The sequence below is a fragment of the Musa acuminata genome, chromosome BXJ2-8, assembly GCF_036884655.1.
Source record: "Musa acuminata AAA Group cultivar baxijiao chromosome BXJ2-8, Cavendish_Baxijiao_AAA, whole genome shotgun sequence".
Lineage (NCBI taxonomy): Eukaryota > Viridiplantae > Streptophyta > Magnoliopsida > Zingiberales > Musaceae > Musa > Musa acuminata.
This window is the reverse complement of record NC_088345.1, coordinates 50,950,331-50,975,149: the sequence shown is the minus strand read 5'-3', so window position 1 is coordinate 50,975,149 and position 24,819 is coordinate 50,950,331. Positions and strand designations below refer to the sequence as shown.

Sequence of the window (24,819 nt, the reverse complement as noted above, 5' to 3'; positions counted from 1 at the left end):
TGCCTCACATGACAAGCACTGCAAAGTGTCAGTCAAAGATCAGGTTGAAGTCCTACATCAAAGATGACCATTGATGTCACCCACTGTTGTCACCCACTGTTACATCTCCAATCTTTTTTCCTCCATGGAGATGACCATTGATGAAGGTTCAGATGGAGCACAACCACATAAATGAAGCTGGAATCATGTCACTTACCAATGTCTGACCAATTTCTTGAATAAATGCAAATAAATGGGTGTTAAAGGTGTGGGATCATCATCATCATCATCTCATCTCCTCTGTGGTCCCTTTTGGTGTGGAATAAAGATAATAGGACAGAGAAGATGGATCTGAAAGGGTTAGGAGTAATATACCATGTGGACCTTTAGCAATGGCTAAGAAACTTGTTTTGAGTTAGAAATTAAATTTAGTTAGGTAAATATGTTCTTTTTTAGCTTTGTTTTTAAGTCATGCCTCATTTTTCTTTTTTCTTTTTTTATTTCTAAGGGTACTGTTGATTGTTTCTTGTGGTACTATTTGGATATGAGTGGTTGGGTTTTCAAAAGTGGGTATCATCTAGAATAGTGTGATTAAAATATATTATTATTATTATTTTTTACTTATGTACTTTGGTCTCTTTGTCATAATAATCTGTTTAAGCTTATAAGTTCTTTAGTTTTTATTTGTTTAGGTAATATAACAGATCATAAAACCTTAATTATTAAAGTTGAGATCATAAATCTTTTATAGTCATTGAGATGTCTATTTGCATGATCTCAAATTCAAATATCTTCATAGAATGATAATAATAATGATAATTTACTCATACCTTTATAGATGTTATAAAATCATACCAGGTTTGAATTCTTGCTAACAAATGTAGCTTAAAATCACTATATATATGTAAGTTTTAACTAAATAAATATATAGTATGAATGTGTTATAGATAGTTAAATGATTGAAAATATAGATCATATGTGTCACCTCATAAAATAATTCTTATTGTAAATTTTCACGTAACTTGAAAAGTTGCAAAGATGCATTTAATGAACAGTGATGGATTTAACTCAACCAAGGGTAAAAAAAAAAAAGAGAGAGAGTAGTTTGAAGTGGATGCAATAAATGTCCCATCATGACAGGAATGAATTGGATCCCCCAAAGAGTTAAAGGCACATCATATTGACAGCCAAGTAAGATCTAAGATTGTCTACCACTTTTAACAATGGCATCAAAACTTAGGGTTCTTGGATTCACCATTATTTATCATATTAATGATGTTCCAATTTGAGGTAATAAAAAATTGAATGGTGGGGTGACCAACAATCCTAAGAATTTAAACCCAATACATATTTAGTTGATATAAATCCAACTGCAAATATTTTTAATTAAACACTGAAACGAATAAAAAAAAACATATTTCAAACTCATGACATGATAAATATTGGGAATCAGTGACCAGTAATCTTAAAGGCTTAAGACTTAGTATATATTAATTAGGTTCTAACAAGAGTTATGGGCTTCAAGATTTATAATATATTATCAGGAATAATTATGTGACTCTAATATACATGCATTAAAAACAAAATAAAATAAATTCCATCATCCATCACAAGTATTTTTCAAACTCAACCACTGAAACTTCTATTAAAGATATTTTTGGTCTGAAAATAATTCTGAGAATTGGTCTGAAAATAATTGTTCCACATTTCAGTGACAGATATATTACACAAACATAGCTTCAATTTTACACTCCTTTTATCTTTAGAGAAGTTGATTAGTATATTTTTTAGGAATGCCATTATGTGATTTTTTGAGATATATTCCACTTTTTTTTATTAAAACTTCTATACCTGTTTGATGTAAGGTTGTTAACTTTCTTAATGCAAAACCTTGTTTTGATTTAAACCATTTACATAAATAACAAAAATATGTTAGCTACACTTGTAGAACCTACTTTTGTCGATCAAAATGTAGCTACATAAAGAGTTGAAGCTGATGACAAGACATTGCAGACTCTCCACATGACTTCACCAACCTTTCACCCACCCACACAACCTAACCCAACTGAGTCACTGGGAGAAAAGCTTCTTCCCTAACTCAGATTAGTTTTATAGGTTCTGTAGAACTTGGATGGATCAACTGACCTCAGAGAGCAGGTGGTACCAATAACATCTACTTTGGCTTTAGGTTAGCTGCAACTTCACTTCTCTCTCAATGATTAGAGACCAATCATGCACTTGAGGTTGTGTTTAGTGGAGTGGAAAATGATGTTGGTTAGTGACACAAAGTAGCATGAGATGACACCATCTCTCTCCTAACCTTGAGTTAAAGACTAAGACACAGTAGCTAATGCATTGTTAGCTAGTTAAAAATCATGTTGTCCTTGTCTTCTTCCTCATTGCAGCTGTGAGAGAGAGAGAGAGAGAGAGAGAGAGAGAGTCCATACTTTGCCTGTGAACTATCAAAGCCAGCTAATAAAGCTAGAAAGCAGCTTCACGTTTGATTCTTTCATATGTTGCTTTTGAATTGGCAACCTCAAGCATAAGTTGCTTAAGAACACTGCACGAGAATCAAACGATCGCATTTGAGTGTGTCTGTCTGTCTATATGCTTGAAAACGAAGGGAATAAATTGTTTTCTCCGACCTCGGAACCTTTTCACTTTATCACGGGTGAAGAATGGACGAGTTTTCCCTGTGTTGATTTCAGAGACTTCAACAAAGCTTGCTCAAAAACATTATATTAGTAATTGGCACCTTTGCGGATCTCAATAGATGTTCTCATCATAAACATTATATATGTGTGCGCATTATGTTCATTAATAATAACAGTTGATAATGATTAAACTGAAGTTATTGAATGATGCTAAAAAGAGTGATACATACGGATATTTAAATATCGGAAATGATATATAAGCAATAACCTCGGCATGCTGTCCAAATCCCTCACAGACATTATATCTAACATGACGAGTGCAGAACATTGAATTTGACATTGTCGATAAGTGAGCACATATTCATACAGTAATATTACAAGAAAGTTGAATATTCTGAGACATTCCTTTTTGGTAATAAACTTGCTGCAAAACCTTTGTAATGCATGAAAAGTCCAAAGAGGATGATATTATATTTCATTGTACATGTTCCAGGCTATAGATTGGATTTCACGATCTGAACTTGAGACTACCGGATCCAAGGAAGTGTGCCGGGATAAGGAACTGGACCGCAGTAGTCGAATAAGCTTTTCAATTCAGGGCAGCCATTAGGATAAGGGATAAACCGGTGAAATGGATCTCTCTTTAGTCTCTTCCTGTGAAGTGAACCTAAACATCCATAAGGGTCTTCTTGAAACTGGGCCCGGACAAAGGCCTCACCTTTCTCCGCTGCCTCCTTTGCGCCCGGAGCAGCAGGAGTACCGGTGTAGAAGAACCTCTCTTCCGGGAATCCTATTGCTAAACGGTGCAAATGAGCGAACCTTTCTTTCTTGAAGTCATAGCTTACAACCTGACACCAGCATTTAAAACAAATGGAGTTCATTAGTAATCCATGATGAACACAAAACAACACACCATGGTGTGAGCCGGACAAAAAAGCAAGGTAAACATTGGTAACTTGATCAAATAAGGTAGAATAGTACAATCGGACAAGGTTAAAAAGTTGCACCCGATTACAAAAGCTGTGCAATAAGACTCAAAAGAGTTAGTAGGTGAGGGTCGGTGAATGCTCAAGACCATGGAAACAAGACTGGCGCAAGGAGACTAGTTTACAAGTTCAAGATTTCAGATAATGATATATCATATCAGCACCTAGATCCATGAACTTTGTTTGGTAAGACAAATGTTCACATTAGAAAGTACTAAACAAGCTTGACACTAATGGAAAATGAATAAAAACCATTTAGATCTCATAATTGGGCAGCTATGTAGCATATCTGGGATATCCATACAATACAATATGTCATCAATAGTCAATATGATAATAATATTTAATTCATTTGGTACATATTTATATGGACATATATATAACTACATCATCTTTTATAAAAAAAACTAAGAAGAAATTTCATTAAATGTCTTCTACAATGATCACACATGGACTCAAACTTGACACTATCACTTGTGCATCAATGCACTAACCATTGAAATGCTACTATAACTACATTTTCTAATAATAAGTAATACTAGGATCCTCACCTATTCCTCAGAAAGCCTGTTCCTCAGAAAGAGATTCTAGCAGTAATGAAGTCATTCAAGAACACAAGTATCACAATGACTTATGGCAATGATAATTATTGTTTACATTTATGAATCATAATTTGAAGTTTAACAACACAACATAAAAATATATATAAATATTTCCATATATCCATAGCATCTAACTTAAAAATATTTCTTCATTCAAGAAATCAACTTCTCACAAAAAAAATCCACAATCCCAAAAGCATGAGATCATTTAGTGGCTACTTAACAGAGAAATATTTTGTTGAAGCATCTGAGACGTATCTAGAAAACTCAATATCCTAGAAAGAATCTGACATATATCCATAACATACATACCGAGTACTTCGATGCATCCATGTTTCTTAGTTAGACTATTTACTCAATAAGGTACTTGCCATTTCAGAGTAATTTAGGCAAGAAAATATAACATTAAATGGCACCTGATGGAAACAAATGCTTTTGCATAATCATTAATTTGCAAACCTTAAGCTTAGAATGAAGAACTCCAATGCATTAAGATAATCTTCTATATCATTTATACATGTGACACATTTTTTACGTCCATTTAAACCTTGATAATGAATCAACAAATTTCAGTGTCAAGCTTCTTTCCAAGCGAATCCTCTATTTGGCTTTCATTTCCTTTGCTGTGTACCAGTTTAAAATATTGTAAATGCACAATAACTGCAACTTCTTTTCTAAGAGCTAAGAAAGAGATCTAAAGATTATATAGCTACTCTAAGAATTGGGTGAAATTCAATTAAGTAAAACTAGTAAATGTGACCTAGAACTAACGAAAGAAATGACTAAAAGCTCAAGAGATGAACAGGAACTCATGTAATTGTTGAGCTGTAGACAAACCCTGAAGCAAGGATTGTTGTGTGAATTAGTTGAATCAAAATGTCCCATGCAAGAAAGGTATCAGCACATGTCATCACATCCCAAGTTAGAGGTGCTGCAGATATTTCATTTGCCCAATTGATGGCTTGTGCAAGTCGGCCTAGAAGCATGCCAACTGGTACTGCACATAATTGTGCCATGTCATAATAAGAGAAATGCATGCCCCTGTGACAACAAACATCCCTAGAGGACAACTATTATGTTCAGATTTCTCTCTTTTAAAAGAATGTATAAAGATTAGTAGAAAGCAAAACATGTGTTGTTAGCTGACACGCTTCCCAACCCAATCAAACCTGTGGAGAAAAAGGAAACACAAAATATCCAAACTGTATGTGCATGACACACAAACACACACAAAATGAACCTAATGATAATTGCAAAACAATAGAAGCTCACAGTAATATTTTGAGGATAACTGCCTGTAAGTTCGTGAAAACGACAAACACTAAAAAGAAGGTTCTCAAAGCTATCTCTTGCATGCTCCTCTGTGTGCGCTCTACTCCTGATAGTATCTTGCTTTCCTGTTAAAACAAGAAATGATGCACCCTCTCAGTAAAATAGAGTTCAAGATTTAACAATGCAGAATACAAGGGTGGATTCAGCAAGTGTCCAGACAGCATATGGTTTTTATGGCCTCTTTTATGGAGGTTATATACATGTCGAAATTATGTAATCAAACATCATAAGACCTCAGACATTAAAATGGGAAAACTTTGAGAACATTTGTGTTTGTCTTTTTCCAACAGGATTCCAATGTCCAACTCTTGGAACTGAGTTTGAAGCTTCAATTTTATGGATGAAGCAGGAAAGTGAATGTAAAAAACACAAAAAACTATATAAAGTGTTGCTTCAGTTATGAAGAGAAAACAAAACAGACAATTTCCTTCACCATGAAAGGACAGTCTAATATGGAGCACAAGCTATATGATTGCTAAAAGAGGTATAAAACAAATGCCAAAAAAATAAAATTATTTCCTGCTGAGTACAATAACTGGAAATATTCATCAACATACAGAAATATACAAAACTAAAACCACCACTAAGAATAGAACATAGAACAACATGAACAAAGTGGCAAATTGGAATGAATATGAAAAGGAACCACGATTCTCAGACATGAATTAAGCATTGAAAGTTTATCTAAATTTAACATCAAACTAGCTGGTTAATCAACAAACAAGTAAATTGAAGCTTTAATTACTTTAGTATGTTATCTCTTGTAATAATAAAGAAATATACATAGATGGCATGTAAAAGATGGGCTTTCAGAACAGTAAGAGACAAAATCCCTATACTATATCTTTGTGAGGACCTAGAGTATTATTACATCAGCATGTGGATTCACCCTTTTGCCTTAAATCTTAACCAGCAACTAGTTTTCCCAAGCTAATCATACTGCAGTATACATCATGACAAAGATTACTAAATATATTCATTATACATTTTGGAATTGCAGAACAATTTGCTGGACGAACTCAGTGAATAAGGACCATGCCAATAAGGGGTCGGAGGAAAATCAATGCGTACAACCTTACCTCGACAACTCTTATCTAAAACTGCACACTAAAGATCCATTTTTCACTTGGAAATCATGCATATGCATGAATGAGGGGATAAAATTGAACTACATTAACATTGTGAAAACAGTTTCAAGTCATTTAGCACACTGGTACTGGCAGATTTTTTGGCAGTTGAAATGTATATGGTGTTAAGGTGACAGAACAAAGAAACACATAAATGAGTCTGCCCAAAAAAGTTTTGTACCTAATGAATATTACCCCAATTTATCAAGCACAGAAACTTGTCCATTTACAGATAGTAAGCAGAAGACACAACTGCACGCCAACTGGTAGTATCAAAGACACAAGTGAGTAGTATACCAAACCATCCTTTGGATTCTGCAACAGCCCAATAGCTCTGTGCTTCACTACGAGGGCCAGCATCCTTCCGAGTTTCCCCACCGCTGAACAAGAGCAGTGCTCCCTCATCCTTAGCTGCACTCTCCACTCCCTCCTGTATATGTGCCAAGAAAGTAGCTGCTTGCCCAGGGTTCTTCTGATACGGTTCCAGAAACCACGAATCCTCACTGTCAATCTTCCCACAGCTAGTGCTCGTATAGATTGAATGCCCAGCAACCATCACAAGATTACGGAGATTTGCCAATGGATAAGAACCCGAACTCAAGTCACTGTCCCTCCGGAAACCCATCATTCTAATTCGGCTTTCGTACATCGAAAGCACTATCAGAATGGCCACACCAAAGGCCAAGGAGGAAAGAAAGACTGCAACAGGATGAAGCTTGTAAAAATAATGAATGCGGTTGGCAATGGAATTCATCATCCTGATGGGACCAATTCGTGATGAGTTCTTAGGCTTTCGGAAGCTCTTGCGAAAGCTTCCGGATTCCAAATCGAAGTCACCCCTGGGGTAGCCATGATAGGATTTGGGGCTTCCTGACCCAAATGACTGGTTTTTCATGTTAGCATGAAACCCACCGATAGACCAAGCATCAAAAAACCTCTAAAGACAGCCAGAATCTAGACAATAGCCAATCCATCCAACATTCAATGATCATAAACGCAGATCTCCTACTAAAATTTGAGATTTAAGACAATTCTGAGAGAAATCAAGAGATTCACGATCTTTGACATAAAACCCGAGCAAATCAAATCGAAAGGGAAAAACACCAGAAAACTGAATTATCTTCTAGAGACATCGAAATGATAGAAGTGATTGTAAGAACAAACGCCACCGAGATTGAGACGACCTCTATGACCGAAATCTCTGGAAATTCCACCCAAAGTGGGTGAATCAGCGCCCAAGTCGAAGAGGGATCAAAGAAAAACACCAAATTTCGCTGGTTTAATGGTTGATCCGATGCAATTGAGACGGGAGAAGGTGAGGAAATCGGAATTGGGGTCACAGATTCCCCTCGCAACGAGCGAAGGGAGAATCCATTGCCCAGTTGCTGTTGTCAGTAAACCACGAGCAAGATAGCCCGTATGCGTCACCGGGCTCCACTCATTAATACTCGGACACGTACGTCGATCAGGTCTCATATGGAGGTGTGTATGGAAGTGGGTATCGATTGAGCAGGTATCGAAACACTTCTCTAACACATACCAAGCATTTTTTAGTATCAGAATAATTATTTTGTTCTACATCAAAAATAATAATTATTTTTTATCTGATTTAAATACTATTTAGAAAGCATCAAACATGTTTTTTTTTCCTCTGTGCTTATTTAAGATTCTATATCACTTCTAAAGAAACTAAAATTATCTTATCATAGAGAGCTTAATCCTATATATGTGTGTGTTTGAGACACTGCAGTGTGCTAAAAGATGAAGAAAGAAGGAATTAATTGATTGATGAACTACTCACAGCAGCACACTCTTCTTTTAGTTTCATAGCTCGTAGCTCGTGTCAAGATCTTATCACTGACAATGAAGAACAAAAAAGAAGCTGAAGTTTTCTTTTCCACCTAATTCTTTTCTTTTTAATCTTATTTTTCTCACTTTTTCTTTCATCAAAATTTCCATCCATCATTTGTGGGGTCACTGACTACAAAGCCATGCCATCATTTTGTTGAGCATTTTTGCAGATTGTGATAGGAATTCTTCTGAAAGTTTATCAGATTTCACAGACCAAGTTTAAATGTTCATCAGAATCATGTTTCAAAAGATGGTGGCAGAGAACATGATTTGATGTGCTATGTCACCCTGTTGAGGAATGATTGAGATGAAAACAGGAGTCATACACAACTTGACAAAGTTCCATATCAGTAAACTAAAGTGTTTCCCAAGATCAAATGACATATATAGATGAAGAATTTGAAAGAACAGTGTCATGGAAGGCTTTCACCAAACTAAACCTGCCAAGAACTAATGATGAATCAGAAATATCAATGCTGATCCTCTGGTCATTGAAGTTCTATGATGCCTTTTCTACTGGAAGAAGATCATAATATTGAGTTTAAGAATAAGATGAACCAATTTCCAAAGTCAAACAACAGGTCACTAATCATTTGTGTTCTCCAAGGAAACACAGGTCAAACTACTAATGTTGTTTGAAGAAATTGATAGCAGAATTACATATGAACTGTATATGACTCTTTGTATAATGGTATGGATACAGGCAAAACAACCTAAATGCTGCTGCTGATGTACACAAGAAATAGACTGATAAAGAGCACCAAACCTACTTCTAGGCTGAATGATTTTTTTTGCACAAGTTCTCCAGCATTCCTAGTTTAAACCACTCCTAGTTATGCTGACAGTAAAACAAAGAAATCCTACATGTTTGCAAAACAAAGAACATTCATATGGAATCAAGACTTGCAAAGCAAGGAAAGAATTGCAAGGTCCCAGGTGCAACAAATGCAGAACAGAAATGCCACATTCTCACCATTTGTTTGCTTCTGTGGCACCTGTAAATAATTCATGATTAAGAAGGACCCAAAAGTGATGCTAGTTGGTAGAACATGGCCACCTTGGGAACTTAACATTAATTTCCTATATAAAAGCTTTATTCTCTTCCCCTTTCTTTTCTGATTTGTAGATGTTGAGCACAAACATGGAATACAAAGATAGAGAAAGGATGCCACTGCAATCAGATGATGTCACCACTATTATCATAATTCTAGAGCATGTCACTTTCATGGTAGTATATGTTTCAAGATTGGCAAAAGGATTTAAAGGTACACCATTCATGATGAGATTTTTTTCTAGAAAAACTAGGTTTTTTTTTCTTCTTTTTTTTAATATCATTTCTTCTTAGTAGGTGATGTGGAATCATAGAGGAGTGGTCAAGGCCTCAATGAATGATTTGAACAGGTCTCTTTCTTTCTTTCTTTCATGTTTGAGTTGGCACCCATAAAACCTGGATCTCAGACTCAGTAAACACCCACTTTTTGTTGAACTAGTCTCATTGGTAGGTATTACTCTATCCATGGAAGTCTCTTGGGTCCCATCATATCTAATCTCTTAGATATTAACATCATACAAATCTTCATTTTTGGTTCCTAAACCTAATCATGACCATTGCACAATGTCCTTTTCTATGCCATCAAACCTCCAAAAGCTTTAAGAAAAGAAAACAGAGCACCTGTTTGTGTTCCATCAGAAGACTTTCTCTCTTTGGATTGAGTTGTTCAAGTGGAATCCAAAGCACTTTAGCATCCATACGTTGGCCATTTATGTCACTGAGAATGTGGAGATCACATCACAGGTGGATGCTGATCAGCTGATAGGCCCCCTCATACTTTGATTACATGTCCCATGAAATCATATCTACATGATATCCTATTAGCATATTATTTGGTGAAAGCACTAGCGAGGAAAAAGAAGCATCCAGATGCATCACTGACCCCCGTTTCTTTGTTTCATCTTGATGGTTGACATGTATCTTGTCCTGTATTTGCTGCATCACCTTTGCTGAAATAATGACATTAAGAATACTCAAACATTGCTTTTGGCTTCACTGGCTGATGGAGACTATTGGACCAGTTCTTTCTGTAGGTAAATTTGCTGCCCTCACACACTTTGAAGAACATTTCATTTATGGGTGAAAGATTGGACTTGAGGTTTTGCATGTGGAAGCACTGACAGGGAGACAGCAGATAAAGGAATTGAGGCACAAACATTTTATTTCCATGTTGCTATAACTATTTTGATAGTGTATATTGATCGAATACTCGAGAAAGAGATGATATAGCTCTGTTAAATTGTGCTTTTGCCTTCTTTTACATGTAGGAAGTGATCAAAAGAACAGTCTACACGTAAAGCAATGGGGGTAATGCTTGCAAGCAAGTCAAAAGAGGAGAGGCAACACAGAGCCAACCACTTCATATGATCATATAGTCCATGACCTGAAGATTGTGATATTAAGATAAACCAAATAAAGATGTATAAGACACTGATAATTTAGATCTCCAGATTTGAAGTGATAAGGTTAAAACATCAATATTACGATTTTTTGCTTGATATATTATTATTCGATTCCAAGCTCCAGATTAGCAGTGAGTTCAACTTCAAATCTTCTATCAACAAGTCAGAATCCAAAAGAAGGGGACTAATTAAAGCTATAAGATTGATTGCATAAGCTGACTGAAAATTAGGAGCATTCCCATTCCCAGAGAGAGGCAGAGAGAGAGACAACAGCGCTAGAGCTTGAGGGACAAGTCAAGCTTAGGCAACTTCTCTCGCCTACTGGTCAGAAGATTACCACCAACCTCTTGAATCATTTCAGCAGCGGCGGCGGCGGCGGCGGCGGCGGGGTCGTTGAGCTGCACCGGCGGAGGTATTGTTGTGGCATGGATGACCTCCGTGGAGATGCGTCCTACCTCCGGTCGACGGCTAATTATCGGAGAAATCGACCAGCCATGTTGGCCGTAGAACATCGCAGCGGCCAGCGGCGGTGACGTCACTTTGTGCGGCTTGTGGACCATCGAGTGCGCCTGTATGCCGAGCGGCCTGCCGGCGTACGTCCCTCGGAGCGGCAACGAAGCCATGCTCGGTACGTATCCGCAGTTGGCTTCGCCAAAGCCTGCGCCGTGGCTCCCACGCTTTGCCAGGGTGCGCTCGCGCTTGTGCGCGTTCTGGTGCCCGCCGAGCGCCTGCGAGCTGTAGAACCTCCGCCTGCAGTAGTTGCAGGGGAATACCCGCGGCTCCAACTCGGTTGTTGCCTCCGCCGGTGGTGGCTCCGAGGGTACTGAGACCAGCGACTCGATGAGGTTGAGCTCAAGCGTAGGAGACAACGACGACGACGAAGAAGATGAACAAAATACCACCTTGGCCTTTTGTTCTTCATGTTGTGACGGTCGTAGAGCTGCTCCTCCATCATCTTTCTTCTCTTCACTCTTCTTCCCCTCTCCTTCCATCATGCTTGAGCTCTCACAAGGGATGTGACCTGCATGAAGTGGTAGGATGAGACGCATGGCATGTAGTCTGATATCTCACTAGGATGAAAGCTTCATCGATATATATATATATATATATGTATATATATATATATGTATGTATATATATATATATATGTATGTATATATATATATATATGTATGTATATATATATATATGTATGTATATGTATATATGTATGTATATGTATATATGTATGTATATGTATATATGTATGTATATGTATATATGTATGTATATGTATATATGTATGTATATGTATATATATATATATATATGTATATATATATATATGTATATATATATATATGTATATGTATATATATGTATATGTATATGTATATATATATGTATATGTATATATATATGTATATGTATATATATATGTATATGTATATATATATGTATATATATTTATATGTATATATATATATGTATATATATATATATACATATATATATATACATATATATATATATACATATATATATATATATATATACATATATATATATATATATATATATATATATATATATATATATATATATATATATATATATATATATATATATATATATATATATATATATATATATATATATAGTTCCGATGCAAAGGATAGCGAGAGAGGGAGAGAGAGAGAGAGGGTAATTAAGAAACTGACAGCTTTAAGCTTTAAGTATCCTATCTGCTTCACTTCTTCTCATAGTCTGCAAATAAGTCATTCCTAAAACTTGCCTTTTCTGTATCTCCAGATGAGGAAGGAGACAATGTATCTGAGACGATGCATCTTTGGTGTTGTTTTTGAGATTTTATTGCTGTAAGTGCATCACAAGTGAGAAAAAGAAATGCATGGACCAAGTCAGTGGATTGCTCTTAAACCATACAGATTAACTATGCCTATCTTGTACCGTTGCAACATCATCATCATCATCATCATATTTTATCCTATCGAGTATGTTCTCCACTACTGTTTGCTTTTCTAGAACATTATGTGCATTGACAGAAGTGTGTTAGTCCAAAACAGCAAGCTAGTTCTTTGTTCTTTCAAGGATAAGTTATGCAGCAGCACCCTAACTCAAGTTTGACCCATCAATCCATTTGCTTCCTCTTTGACGAGTACCACTTCTCATCCAAACCAGCCAACCGATTAGGATTGGACAACTCCCAAGTACCATCTATTGACCACTACTTCCCAGTAGCCAAAGCTCAAAAGGAAAGTTTAGTACCCTAAATTTGTGGTTCTATGAGATTTATTTTATCTAGTTTTTTTCATCAACCACATCAGAAATTTGTTTGACAACAAGAACTTATTGTGATAATAATATACTTGTTGTTTATTTGTCTTCTGTGGAGGCACACCAAAATCCTCACTACATATCATGATATTGTGGTTTTTACGAAACTACTGATAAGAAGATGCTGGACAATTGATTTTTAATTCTGTAAAGACAAAATCGCATGACTTAATTTAATAGTAATGCATCTGTTCCCAAATCATTCTAAAAAACTTTCTCTGTGATATGCTCACTCACACAAATCAATATGGCTCAAAAGTGTAGATCCCATCACATCAATAGAACAGCTTCTACAGTGATCGTAATCGTTAAATAATGGAAAAATCAGACATTAACTTATGGACAATGTGCCTTTCATGAGAGATTTGTGTGGCACAGTCTCAATAGGATCTCCTAAGATCTCACTCAGTAGGTGTGAGACGTGTCACCAATGTAATGGAGCATAATTAGGTTAAATACATGTATATTGCAGCAACTATCATTAACCTAGGGCAAGCTAGTATGACAAAGGGAGCCAATTGAGGAAGGCAATGCAACACCAACAAAGTGGCCGACAAATAGATGGGGGAAAGCTTTTATCTGAATCAAGAGTTGTCCTGCACTTGCAAGTTTAATGGTAGCCTATGTATTTGAGACTTCCTTTTTCACTTTATGATAAGCATTTCTATTCAATTGTGATGACATGCTGAGGTCCACCAAAGCACTCTTTTCCTGGATGCCCCACCTAAAAAGAAAGACCCAACAGCAGAGATCTAAATCTGCTCTCAGTACTTTCGGTCAGGCTTTCAAATGCCAAGATCCTGCAAGATGGACTCTGTCAGGTGGATTGTCCATTCCACCTGGGCTGTCAGGTCTTTGTTGGGATCCTCATGTCATCATCTGGTGAAAGTAAAAGAGATTGACTTTGGAATGAGATCACGGACAGGACTTCTTTCAGATCCATCAAAGCACACTCGAGATCAATGGACCCAGTTGGATCACCACACAACTCTTTCTCTCTCTCTGATCATCATAGAGTAGAGAAAATTTAGTATGAAGACGACAAGTGAGATACCAAACCTGTGCATACAGATTTTGCTGAAGAACGAGAGTCGTCAAGTAAGATGTCTTCACTTGGCAGGTTCTCCTATTCTCCTGCAAAGGGTACCAGCTGCGCTCTTAGGAACGGAAAAGAACATGGCAAGTGGAGGAGGTGCTAAAAATCTTGCTAGTATGCAGCTGTTATATTTGATGGTAAAAGGAATACATACTTTACCCAGCATACAAAAAGAACATGCATGACAGCTACTCACAGAGCTTGAGAAAGTGGAAAATAGAGCAAGTATCACCAGTATGCAAAGTCGAATAGTTCATCCAAAACTGTTCCGTAAACCATGGATAAGATTTCAATGACGCTGATGACACGTACTAGGATGATGCAACACATGATTCTCATGTGGGATGTTAAAATTCCATCCATTTGAACGTATCATGAAACACACAAACACACACATGAATATTTACTATGGCACTTGCAAATATAAATGATGGCCAGGAGATAACATATAACGTGAAAAAAACATTGAGTACTTCAAAGTTAACAGTTGCTTAGATCTCTTTAGGAAAAAAAAAATACTTGAGCCTTCCTACATGTCGAATTTTTTTATCACTTACTTTAAACTAGCTAATAATTGAACATTTTTTATCTTATCATGTTCCACTGGGCATCACTTATTTTACCATTTGACTATTATAATCTTGATGAACTCTCATTTTTATTTCTTTCCCTTTTCATTTTTAGCAGCCTTTTTTTTTCTCTTTTTACGAGGAAAATGAGAATATTTGCGCACTAATTAATCATATGCACAATTAGAAATGAAAAGGGTGATAGAGAAAATATAAAGAAATTGCAAAATGCAGTAGCGACTCTACACAACAGGGAAAGAAAACTAAAAGACCTTAGCAGATAATATTAGCATGCATAGTGTATTAAATAAGAGAACAAAGATTAATGTGTCAACAAATACACTTGATTGTTTTGTGGCAGCTTTGGATACTTCTATGGAAAGAAGAAATTGGTCATGTTCACCTCATAGACAAATATACAACCACTCAATAATAGAGAATTTCTAAATTTTCAAGTCATAGAAGACATTTATAGGTTTGTCAACAAGTGACTAAAATTAACAATCTATTCACAAAAAAAAAAGATCACTAGAATTAACAGTCTGCTTTACATGACTATCTAATACTGCAACATAAAATATAAAAGAAGTTAAAGAGAAACATTTTGTCAATTTAATAAGAGAAAATTTTCGGAAAAAAGGTACTAAAGATCATAATCCCAGATTATTATAAGAATGATCCATCTGTTTTCTAGAGTAATGTCCAGTGCAAACTAACCTGGTACCAAATTTTAATATCAACCAAAAGATTATATATTTGTAAATGGCAGCTCAAAATTTGATTGCTTAACGAGGCGCGTGACATAACTTCACAATTCCCAAGTTTTCTGGAGAGAGAATTTGCCTCCGACAAGTTTGTATGCTTTTGCTATTAAATTAATACATCCTTTTCTTTAAAACAAAAGGTGTCAAATAATGAGGGGAATCAGTGATTCACAATACTGGGATCAAGGTAATTTCACCCTCATTTCCTTGAGATTTTCCAATGTACAATAACATGCACTCAAATTTAAAACTAAAATAACATCCTTTAAAAACCAATAAACAATTTCAGATTTACTCAACTAGCAAGAACATAAAAGATTAAAAAAAAGAGAAAATTAGCCAACCTTAATCTTGATTGCAATCCTAAATCACAGTTAATCCTGATTTTGATCATTGAAGAGCCATAAACCAACTGTGCAACCATTCTGACTCTGATGTCCTAGTACATAAACCAAATATATCAAATTAAACTTTATTATTCTGTTATTTCAGTTCCCATCACAGTTCAACCTATCATTTCTGTCACTTCCATAAGATTAGAACATCAATAATTTCTCAGTTTCTTTCTGAAGCACATCATAAATAGATCAAGTAGAATTAAAATGTCTCCAGCAACAGCTGAACATCAGATCCATAAAGTTGAACACCTAGTAAACATCAGCTAACCAGTAACCAAATAAGACAACATGATACCTATCTCTTGAAACATATAATCATAATCCAAAACCTCGGCTGTTGATCTCAAGCATCATCATGTTACACGATAGCATTTGCTGCACTGGCAATCCTCGGCCACAGATCTGCACATTCCTTCCCGATGGGTCCAGTGATAGCAGATCCTGCAGCAAATATGACAATTAACAGAATACTATTAAGTTTAAGCCCTCGAAACAACAAGAACTGAAATAGACCGTGAAAGGAAAATATGTTATGGTAATAGCATGTTTTGACTAAAAAAGTATCAATTGTTTCATGGCAATAAAGTTGTGGTACAGTAAGCAAGACATTTTGCCAAAATTTAAGATTTCACTTGGCTTATTATATCATTAAGGAATTAAGCTTTTTCATCTTTTGGAGTGAAAAGATTATCTGTGCTTCATCAAACATACCTTTCATTTCACCTTTGGGATTCACAATCACTCCAGCATTATCTGTATAATATGGAAGGTCAAAGCATTAGATGGCTGGAAGTATAAAAGGGAACAATGGGCATTTCTGACAAAAAAACAAAAGATACTCTGAAGTTCGTGCTTTGCACCTAGAATATTAAGAAAAGCAATATGTTTGCACTATGAGATTCAAAGTGATAAACCCATCACATAATGAAATGATCTTCTCTCAAAAATGGTAGATTATGATATCTGCAAATATATCATCACAGTTGTAGAAAAAGGCTTGCAACACAAAACCAGCAAATGGTAAATGACTAGATACTAAAAGCATATGATATACATAAACAATGTTAGTGACTAGATGACAAAAATATTGCAGATAAATATAGATAAGCATTCAAGGAAATGGAAGGACAAACAAACACCATACTGAATAGTGGAACAGTTCAGACCAAGACCCAAAAAATATCAGGGGGGAGAGTGTGATGGGTAGAAAACCAAAAGCTAAAACCACAAAAAGACCAGATACCTACTTCTGAAGACCAGTGTGGTCATCCAACTAAATGTGAAGCACTCCAGAATCACCTTAAAGAGGTATCACTTCTGAGCTCCTCTGTGAAAATCTAAGGAGACGATAATTTGGACATGCATGATACCTCGCAATTTTAAAGCACCTAGACTTTTCAACAACACTATATTCCAGATTATCTGATACAATCTGAAATGGGTTCAGATCTTTTTGCAGAATGGAGCCTGAGCAAAGCATTAGCACTTTCAGATTTAAACCATATTAAGCCTTGATACAGCTGAGTGTCGCTCTCCCAGAATGTAAACAGCTCTCTTTACTCTAGGAAAACCAAAACCAGTAAACATTTATTTTCCTCTAACAAAATGAATATATGGACAGTTAAAAGCGATGAAATTTCACACTCATCCTACAGTCACATTCTTTATATTAGTACTTTCTGTCAGGCTTTCAAATTTTCATCTCAAATTCATAACAATTTTTGCAAGCTTGTAATAAACTGATCAGGTAAACCTACTATATAGTATATAGAATGATATTGATCAAGTAAATCAACTATGTAGAAGATTATCACCAACATTTATATCATGTCAATATTATCTCAAACATCTACATCAATTAACTTGACAAGATAAAGGAATTTCTATATACTACAGTTCGAAGCTATCTATCTTGCCGGATGTAATCATAAAGAACACGTCATCGGCAAAGTTGTAACGAAAGCATTAAAAGGCTCACAACCAAATTAGAAAACAATATAAAGAACTTGCAAATGGAAGCCATTCAACAAACCTTCAAAATACATGTAGACGCCGTCCTTTCGGCGCCATGGCTTGCGTTGGCGGACGATGACGGCGGGCATGACCTTCTTCCGCAGGTCGGGCTTGCCCTTTTTTACGGTGGCCATGACCATGTCCCCGACGCAAGCGGAGGGAAGGCGGTTAAGACGGCCCTTGATCCCCTTCACGGAGATGATGTAAAGGTTCTTCGCCCCCGTGTTATCGGCACAGTTAACCGTCGCCGCCACCGGCAGACCCAGCGACATCCGGAACTTGTTCCCCGCCGTTCCTCCGCGCCCTGCAAGCAAACCCCGCCGAAGCAAATCCCGGTCAAACAACACCACATAAAACCCTAAACCTTGGATCTCGACTGGTTCTCGAATAGAAGCCGGATCGCAGAAGCAACAAAAGAATCAATAGCAATCCAAACGGAGATGGGAGTCACACCTCGCTTCGACATCTTGGAAGGGCTCGAGTTGCGACGCGATGTGACGACAGAGAAGAGCAGGCGTCGCCGCTATCTCGGGGTTATATAGGTGCGCGAACGGAATCAACCTAGGGTTGATGGCTATCGTATTACAAGATTGCCACTGAGGATGGTCACAGGCGAACGGAATCGACCGAGGGTTTTCTGGCCCTCGAATCACGAGATTGCCACTGAGAACGGGAAAAGGCTTATTGGGCTACCTTATTAGGTTTGGACCGAACCGGTCATGAACCGAAACCAAAATGAATCGATAGTTTAGCAATTTCAAATCAAATCGGAACCAAATCTAATGGTTCGGTTTGGGTTTCTGCAACGAAATGAGAACCCAAATTGACTTTAAAAAATTAAAACAAATGGGTTTTATGAGACAGTAATTAATACAGTAAATACTTTAAATGAATCGAAAATATGAACCGAAATCGAAACCGAAGTCTTACTACGGGAACACCATCGTCGTCGATGATCGGCTGGCCCGATGGCCGGGCCTCACGTCGAAGCTCGTCGGACGCGCTCGGGGCTCCCACGTCGTGGCCTCCCATGGTGACAGCGAGCCTGGTGTTCGCCGAGGGGAAGTACAACGGCGGCTCGCTTGCCGTCTCCTCCATCTACCCGAAGCTCCCGGATGCGGCGGAGCTCCCGGTGGTGGGAGGGAGCGAGCCGTTCTGCATGGCCCGCAGCTACGTCCTCTCCAAGACTTATAAGGGCACTATGACACTGTTGTTCTCGAGCTGGATGTGTATGCATGCACTGAATCTACTACGCTACCTTCCCCTAGTTACGTGTTCTCATCCATAATTACACAACAAAAAAGATTAGGATCACAGATCGAGGAAGAATCCAATGGTCATCCGCAGATTTTCTACCTGTAAATCCAATTCTTGGCTTAAGATAACTTTGTCAGAACTATTTGTCCGTTAAAAAAAATCACAATGATCAAGAAAAAGCAAATTTCTTACGCAGGATATACATTGCACAATATGATAGTTGCTAAAACAGATATGCTTTTCTGCCATTTAAGTAACATCGCATGATTCCTGGTTGCAGATGAGGTTGCATGACTATCAAGAAAACTGAAACTGATTTAAATATACAGAACAAGAAAAAAAAGGGATTCAGAGATAATTACAGGAAAAAGTTGGAGAATGTACATGAAGATTGATCGAGATGGATTTCGTGTTTTAGGTCGACTTCAATCTGTCGAGCCGAAGCTTTTTCTGTATTTTCAAGAATGAAAAGGCATTACAATCAGCTTATTAATAAACTCACTGGTGGTTACCGAAAAGAATTATCCAAAAGAAAAAGAAGCACACTAACCAAGTTGGCATGGATATCAGTTAGAAGAGGCTGAACTAATGAGACCAGGTTCTGGATATCAGACTTCAACTTGTTCTGATCTTGCACCTTACCCATTAGCAAGCTGATGAATAGTTTCTTCTCTGGGATGAGCTTCAAAGCTACCTGTTGATCAGATAATTTTTCATTTCCTTTTCTGCTCAACTTTGATCAAAGAAGAACAAACACACAATCCCAAATTCCAGACAACCTACTCTGAGAGCAGTTTTAAACACAACATTTTGGAACTTCGTTGAAAAAATCTGCATTCTGGAGTTAAGAGGGCTTTGTACTTATTAATTGACACTAAGTTGCACCTAAGTATATTGGGCTTAATGAAAACAAACTGATCTGCTGAAAAGAACACACTAATATGTTGTTTGCTCCCCTTAAGCTTCATGAGTTCGCTTGACACAGCGCCAAAATATTTCTCAAACAGAATTTTTCTATAGAATTGTCTTTGCAAATAAAAACTTAAATATACTGATAAGATTTTTCTTTTAGCATGCTTCTGCAGAGTCTGTTTCGTGTTACAAAGGAAAACAAATGAATAACTATTAAACATCACTCATGGAGCTTATCTGAAAACAATGAGGTGGTATGGACCCCTCTCTCATCCCTTTTTGCTTTGCTGTTCTTTTTGTGGGTCAGGTGCTTGAGTTTGGTGGTGGCAAATGAGGGAAAAAATTACTAGGAGAAGTTAGAAGAGGAGGATGGGAAGAGAAGAAAGATGTGATGGCGTATTTTAATCTGGCCAAACAACGACATTAACCATATGGGCAAATCTATGATGAAAGGACCAACTTGGTTAATATATAATCAGTATATGGATAAAATTGACAAAAAGATATATAGTATTAAATATCAAGGTGTAATGCTGATGCCAACAGTGCAATTACTCCCTCTATTATATACCACAAAGACAAGGATCACAGTAGAGTATTTAAAAGTGCATTCTAGCAACAAGAGAAAACTTTAGACATCAAATGGATACATTCACTACCTTGTAAGCAGCAGATGAGATCCAACCATGCCATGGTTTTAGTGTAGTCTTATATGCTTCTTCAACAACTTGTTGAAGACTCAATTCAGAATCCTTATTTAGTATCTCTAGTAGTGCAACACTAAAATCCATGGACCTGATATAAAAAACATCTGAAGTATGAGAGGCACCAGCAATATAACAACAATACACTAGTTGACAGGAGGGCACATGGATTTGCTAGAGAACATAATGGCTTAACAAAGGCAAAAGAATTATGATAATATATTTATTAAAAGCTTTTCATATAGAAAACCAGAAAGATGTTACCAACAGAAATAAAAAATTGAACAATTTGCATGAAGGTGTCGTTATCTTTCAGAAATGACACAATTGTGCTGTTGGAGAAATCGCAGGTACATGTCTCATGTCCTCTAAAAAGTAAATTGCCTTTGGATTCTATAATATGAAACTATAAATGGATATCAACACCTGTGGTTTTAAAAGGACTAGTGGGATTTGAAACCATCAATCAAAAGGTAGAGAAGGTTTTGTTAAAAAAAAAAAACCTGTTATATGGAAAAATATATTTGTCGCCTTCTTTTTCCCATTTTGTCATCTTTTTTTACCATAATGACACTATTAGCACCACCTCCTTGGCTTGTATGCTGCCTCCTCATCATAGACGATCATCATTACAAATCGTCCTATGAGTTTCTCACACTAGCATCATTCTCATCATCACCTTTACTACTGCTCCTGACATTGACTTGCCTCTCACGATGATGTCGTTGCTAATACCACCTCATATGTCATGGCTACCACACACTTCTCATCAATATCACCAAATCACTTTGTCATCTCCACTAGCACCATCATTTTGACAATCACCTCTAGCTAGTGGCATCATACCCTTTACAAATATATCAAACCTATCATCATTGCCACCACAATCATTGCAATGCATATCAAGCTTTTACCTATACGTGCTGTGTTAAGAAGCGTATTACTTGCATTCTATATATAGTATATGAAACCAATATATATTATGTATCATTGTACAAACATATCAAATTATAAAAGAATTAACATACTCATCACAGAGTGTATCATGTTTAAGTTGTAAATACCACAATGAAAAACATGATATTTACATTATATATCATAGCATATGAAACCAAAATATATGTTATTTATCATGATATTGATGTAATAATGATTAAGAACATGTATCCACAGTATCAATTATAGGCACATAAAATTTCAAGTGAATAATTTATTGTGGTGATTTAATCAGATATGCAATATCTAGAGCCATATGTACAAATTTTGAAACTCAGAATACATTTATAAAAATAGAAGTAGAAAATGAACACCATAAGTTTTACAACTAGAAGTAGAAAATGAATACATTTATAGCCATATCTATATAGTGTCATATTGCGTCGAGACATTAAGCTATAGTTAGTAGATTCATACTAATAAATCCAAGGAGAAATATGAATTTTGGAGGATGGAAGAGCACACTCTTTTAATTTCTCCAGAAAAAGTGTTCATGGAATTTCTGAGAGATCATAGTGCACTCGTGAAAAATGCGAAAAAACATCAAACGATATACAGAAATGAGTGTTGAAATTCCATGGACAGGCATAAGCAGGAAAGAAGAAAGCATTGGAAAGGTCGTCAACCTTGTACCTAGTAAGCCATAATGTAGCTCTTGTACAGCTATCAGACTTCCTTGCAGTTCCCTCGCTCACCTCTTTCTTGATTATATCTACCAAACTTGAGTAACCCGATGCGTCCAAAACGTATACATCTTCCAATCTCTATAGAAGTAGCAATTCTTGGCACATTAACATGGTCATGTAGGCAATTGCTGCATCCTAGCAAATTAGTGTCATGCTGACACATATACTAAACGCCACTTATGTGGTGCAATATGAACATTTTCTATTGTTTCTAATAATATTTGATATCTGTGGTTTGATTATGTTAGTGAAATCGTTTTATTTGGAATTTAACTATTCAAGAAAAAAAATGAAGTATAGGTTGTGTGCTTCATGACTTTAAAGCATATTTTACTTGATGTTATAAAAGTAACTTGCAGTACTTAGAATACCAAGGCCTACCAATGACAAAAATTGTGAAATGATGATTGAGCTTGTAAACCATGTACAACATGAGGTATTGCCGTATATAATAAGCACATCAGACTTTATGGATCAGAGTTGATAATTAACGCTCATCACTAACCCTAGAAGGACATTTTAGAAAATAATGAAATTATCCAGTTTGCTGTATGTGGTACTGACAAAGAACATATGGCATGAGGATGTTGAAGTTTCAAGGAACTCAGTTCCCAGATTCCTTGCAGCAGATCCTGCTTGGTTGGGATGAGGTTGCTGTCACCCTCTGGTGGTCATTGTATTATTTTGGTGACCCTAGGTTGGTACTGTGTGGAAGACACAAGCATCAAATGGTCCCAGAGAAAGAAGGATATTGATGTTTCAAATTGGACAAAGGTGTCGAACAGGAGCAGATGAGACTACACATCAGCGATAAATTACATCGGCCTTGGACCGCTAATAAAAGATCCGACCACCATATGACAATTTTGTTCTCAATTTGTTTGTCATATGGCTTAGATCTTATTCTCATCTCAAAGCCAAAAACGTTCTTCCATTTAGCAGGTAAATAAGGCTGACAAGCACCCTTCTAACGGATTAAAACCTGCACATTTCCTAGTTTTCACATCCTTCAGAATGAAAACAAGGAAAGACTTATATCTCGGAGGTGAAAAAGAAAAGGTGTCTGCTAGCCAGTGAATTGGAAGACTTAATTGATTATGTTCGCATTAGCAATAAATTGGACCCGTATATGCCTTACTTCTCAATCCAAACCACAAGCTTATGAACGAGGTGTTAACCACATTGTGTCGAACACATGTCCTGCGCACTAAGGAGAGGGAAAAGGCACAATCTTACAACAGTTTGGATAACACTAGAGACTCGAAAGGTTGCAGAGTAGGGAGAAAAGTAAAACAATGGTATGGATTTACCTCGATATTCCGCCGGATGTCGTGCCTCAGGACGGCCACGGTCGGTCCAATCTTATCTGCACGCACACCAGTAATCCATCGATTCACACAACCGTTCGAATTCACTCTTTACATGTTCTCAGTTCCATAAAAGCATATTGCAGGAGCTATAGATTCGGTATATCCAATTAGGTGATGGTAGATGTTTCAGAAATCACGGCCTTTCAAATCTATCCATGGATATCCGTAGGTCATTTACTCGATGAACCGAAACCACTAAATTGGGAAGGAAGAGACGATGATTAGATGGCAAAGAAGCTAAATCTTCCTGGCTGTGTAGTTCTACATGAGAATCCCTAGAGAAGAGGAGAGACGAGAGAGAGAGAGAGGGAGAGAGAAAGAAGATGCGTACCAAGGAATTGCAAGAGCAGGTTGGAGACGGCGAGAAAGGCCAAGGTAGAAGCTTTCCCCTGATGCTCGACCAGGGAGAGCTCCTCGACGGCCAACCTTATCGCAGAGCGATCCTTATCCTTAGTCTTCTTCTTCGACTTCTCTTCCTCCTCCTCCTCCTCTTCTTCTTCTTCTTCTTCTTCTTTGCTCATCCCTCCTTTGTCCTCCCCCGGCCTCATTCACCTTGGATCAGGGAGCCTGTCCTTCGCAGTCCGCCATTGGAGAAGGGGAGTCGTGGTCAACGAGAGCAGATGCTGACCTGTGCTTGGGATAGCCGTAGCCAACGTCATGTGGCATTAAATAAATACTAACAACAACAACAACAACAACAATACTACTGACGACGACGACAACGACAATAATAAT

At 36.9% G+C, this 24,819-nt stretch overlaps 4 protein-coding genes across 9 annotated transcripts; all 4 read right to left on the bottom strand.

Annotated features, from left to right (window-relative positions):
* Positions 1-2,951: 2,951 nt before the first annotated feature.
* Positions 2,952-8,095, bottom strand: LOC135620099 (uncharacterized protein C57A10.07-like). The gene is made up of 3 exons (XM_065122751.1): positions 6,978-8,095; positions 5,494-5,618; positions 2,952-3,481 (listed from the first exon to the last, which is right to left on the bottom strand). The coding sequence occupies exons 1-3, from the start codon at positions 7,573-7,575 to the stop codon at positions 3,161-3,163; spliced, it is 1,044 nt and encodes a 347-aa protein (XP_064978823.1). The 5' UTR covers positions 7,576-8,095; the 3' UTR covers positions 2,952-3,160.
* A 3,075-nt stretch (positions 8,096-11,170) lies between these two features.
* On the bottom strand, positions 11,171-16,190 carry LOC103995946 (zinc finger protein 1). The gene is made up of 3 exons (XM_065122748.1): positions 16,093-16,190; positions 14,379-14,453; positions 11,171-12,006 (listed from the first exon to the last, which is right to left on the bottom strand). The coding sequence occupies exon 3, from the start codon at positions 11,978-11,980 to the stop codon at positions 11,261-11,263; it is 720 nt and encodes a 239-aa protein (XP_064978820.1). The 5' UTR covers positions 11,981-12,006; positions 14,379-14,453; positions 16,093-16,190; the 3' UTR covers positions 11,171-11,260.
* A 134-nt stretch (positions 16,191-16,324) lies between these two features.
* Positions 16,325-19,381, bottom strand: LOC135620098 (large ribosomal subunit protein uL14x/uL14z/uL14y). The gene is made up of 4 exons (XM_065122749.1): positions 18,613-19,381; positions 18,179-18,463; positions 16,858-16,899; positions 16,325-16,587 (listed from the first exon to the last, which is right to left on the bottom strand). The coding sequence occupies exons 1-4, from the start codon at positions 18,623-18,625 to the stop codon at positions 16,505-16,507; spliced, it is 423 nt and encodes a 140-aa protein (XP_064978821.1). The 5' UTR covers positions 18,626-19,381; the 3' UTR covers positions 16,325-16,504.
* A 255-nt stretch (positions 19,382-19,636) lies between these two features.
* LOC135586380 (glycolipid transfer protein 3-like) lies at positions 19,637-24,732 on the bottom strand. 6 transcript variants are annotated; one of them, XR_010489629.1, is made up of 7 exons: positions 24,416-24,732; positions 24,025-24,080; positions 22,662-22,792; positions 20,988-21,123; positions 19,967-20,110; positions 19,779-19,866; positions 19,637-19,686 (listed from the first exon to the last, which is right to left on the bottom strand). XR_010489629.1 is itself a non-coding variant. In XM_065122744.1 (7 exons), the coding sequence occupies exons 1-6, from the start codon at positions 24,630-24,632 to the stop codon at positions 19,831-19,833; spliced, it is 720 nt and encodes a 239-aa protein (XP_064978816.1). In that variant the 5' UTR covers positions 24,633-24,732; the 3' UTR covers positions 19,637-19,722; positions 19,801-19,830. The 6 variants fall into 6 exon arrangements, 5 of the variants coding, with proteins under 5 accessions (XP_064978816.1, XP_064978817.1, XP_064978818.1 ...); XM_065122744.1 differs by having other exon boundaries at positions 19,637-19,722; positions 19,801-19,866; XM_065122745.1 differs by having other exon boundaries at positions 19,637-19,710; positions 19,801-19,866.
* Positions 24,733-24,819: the final 87 nt, after the last annotated feature.

Bases quoted from the DNA above. Each gene is read 5' to 3' on its own strand.
- LOC135620098 (XM_065122749.1), bottom strand. The intron at 16,900-18,178 runs GTTTGTTGAATG...CATATTATACAG, and splicing joins CGTCTACATGTATTTTGAAG to ATAATGCTGGAGTGATTGTG. The intron at 16,588-16,857 runs GTATGTTTGATG...TATTTGCTGCAG, and splicing joins TCCCAAAGGTGAAATGAAAG to GATCTGCTATCACTGGACCC.
- LOC135620099 (XM_065122751.1), bottom strand. From the start codon at position 7,575: ATGAAAAACCAGTCATTTGGGTCAGGAAGCCCCAAATCCTATCATGGC. The intron at 5,619-6,977 runs GTATACTACTCA...TTGTTTTAACAG, and splicing joins AGAATCCAAAGGATGGTTTG to GAAAGCAAGATACTATCAGG. The intron at 3,482-5,493 runs GTGAGCTTCTAT...TGCTGGTGTCAG, and splicing joins GTTATCCTCAAAATATTACT to GTTGTAAGCTATGACTTCAA.
- LOC135586380 (XM_065122743.1), bottom strand. From the start codon at position 24,632: ATGAGGCCGGGGGAGGACAAAGGAGGGATGAGCAAAGAAGAAGAAGAA. The intron at 24,081-24,415 runs GTACGCATCTTC...GTGTGCGTGCAG, and splicing joins CCTGCTCTTGCAATTCCTTG to ATAAGATTGGACCGACCGTG. The intron at 21,124-22,661 runs GTACAAGGTTGA...TTTTTATATCAG, and splicing joins GCTACATTATGGCTTACTAG to GTCCATGGATTTTAGTGTTG.
- LOC103995946 (XM_065122748.1), bottom strand. From the start codon at position 11,980: ATGATGGAAGGAGAGGGGAAGAAGAGTGAAGAGAAGAAAGATGATGGA.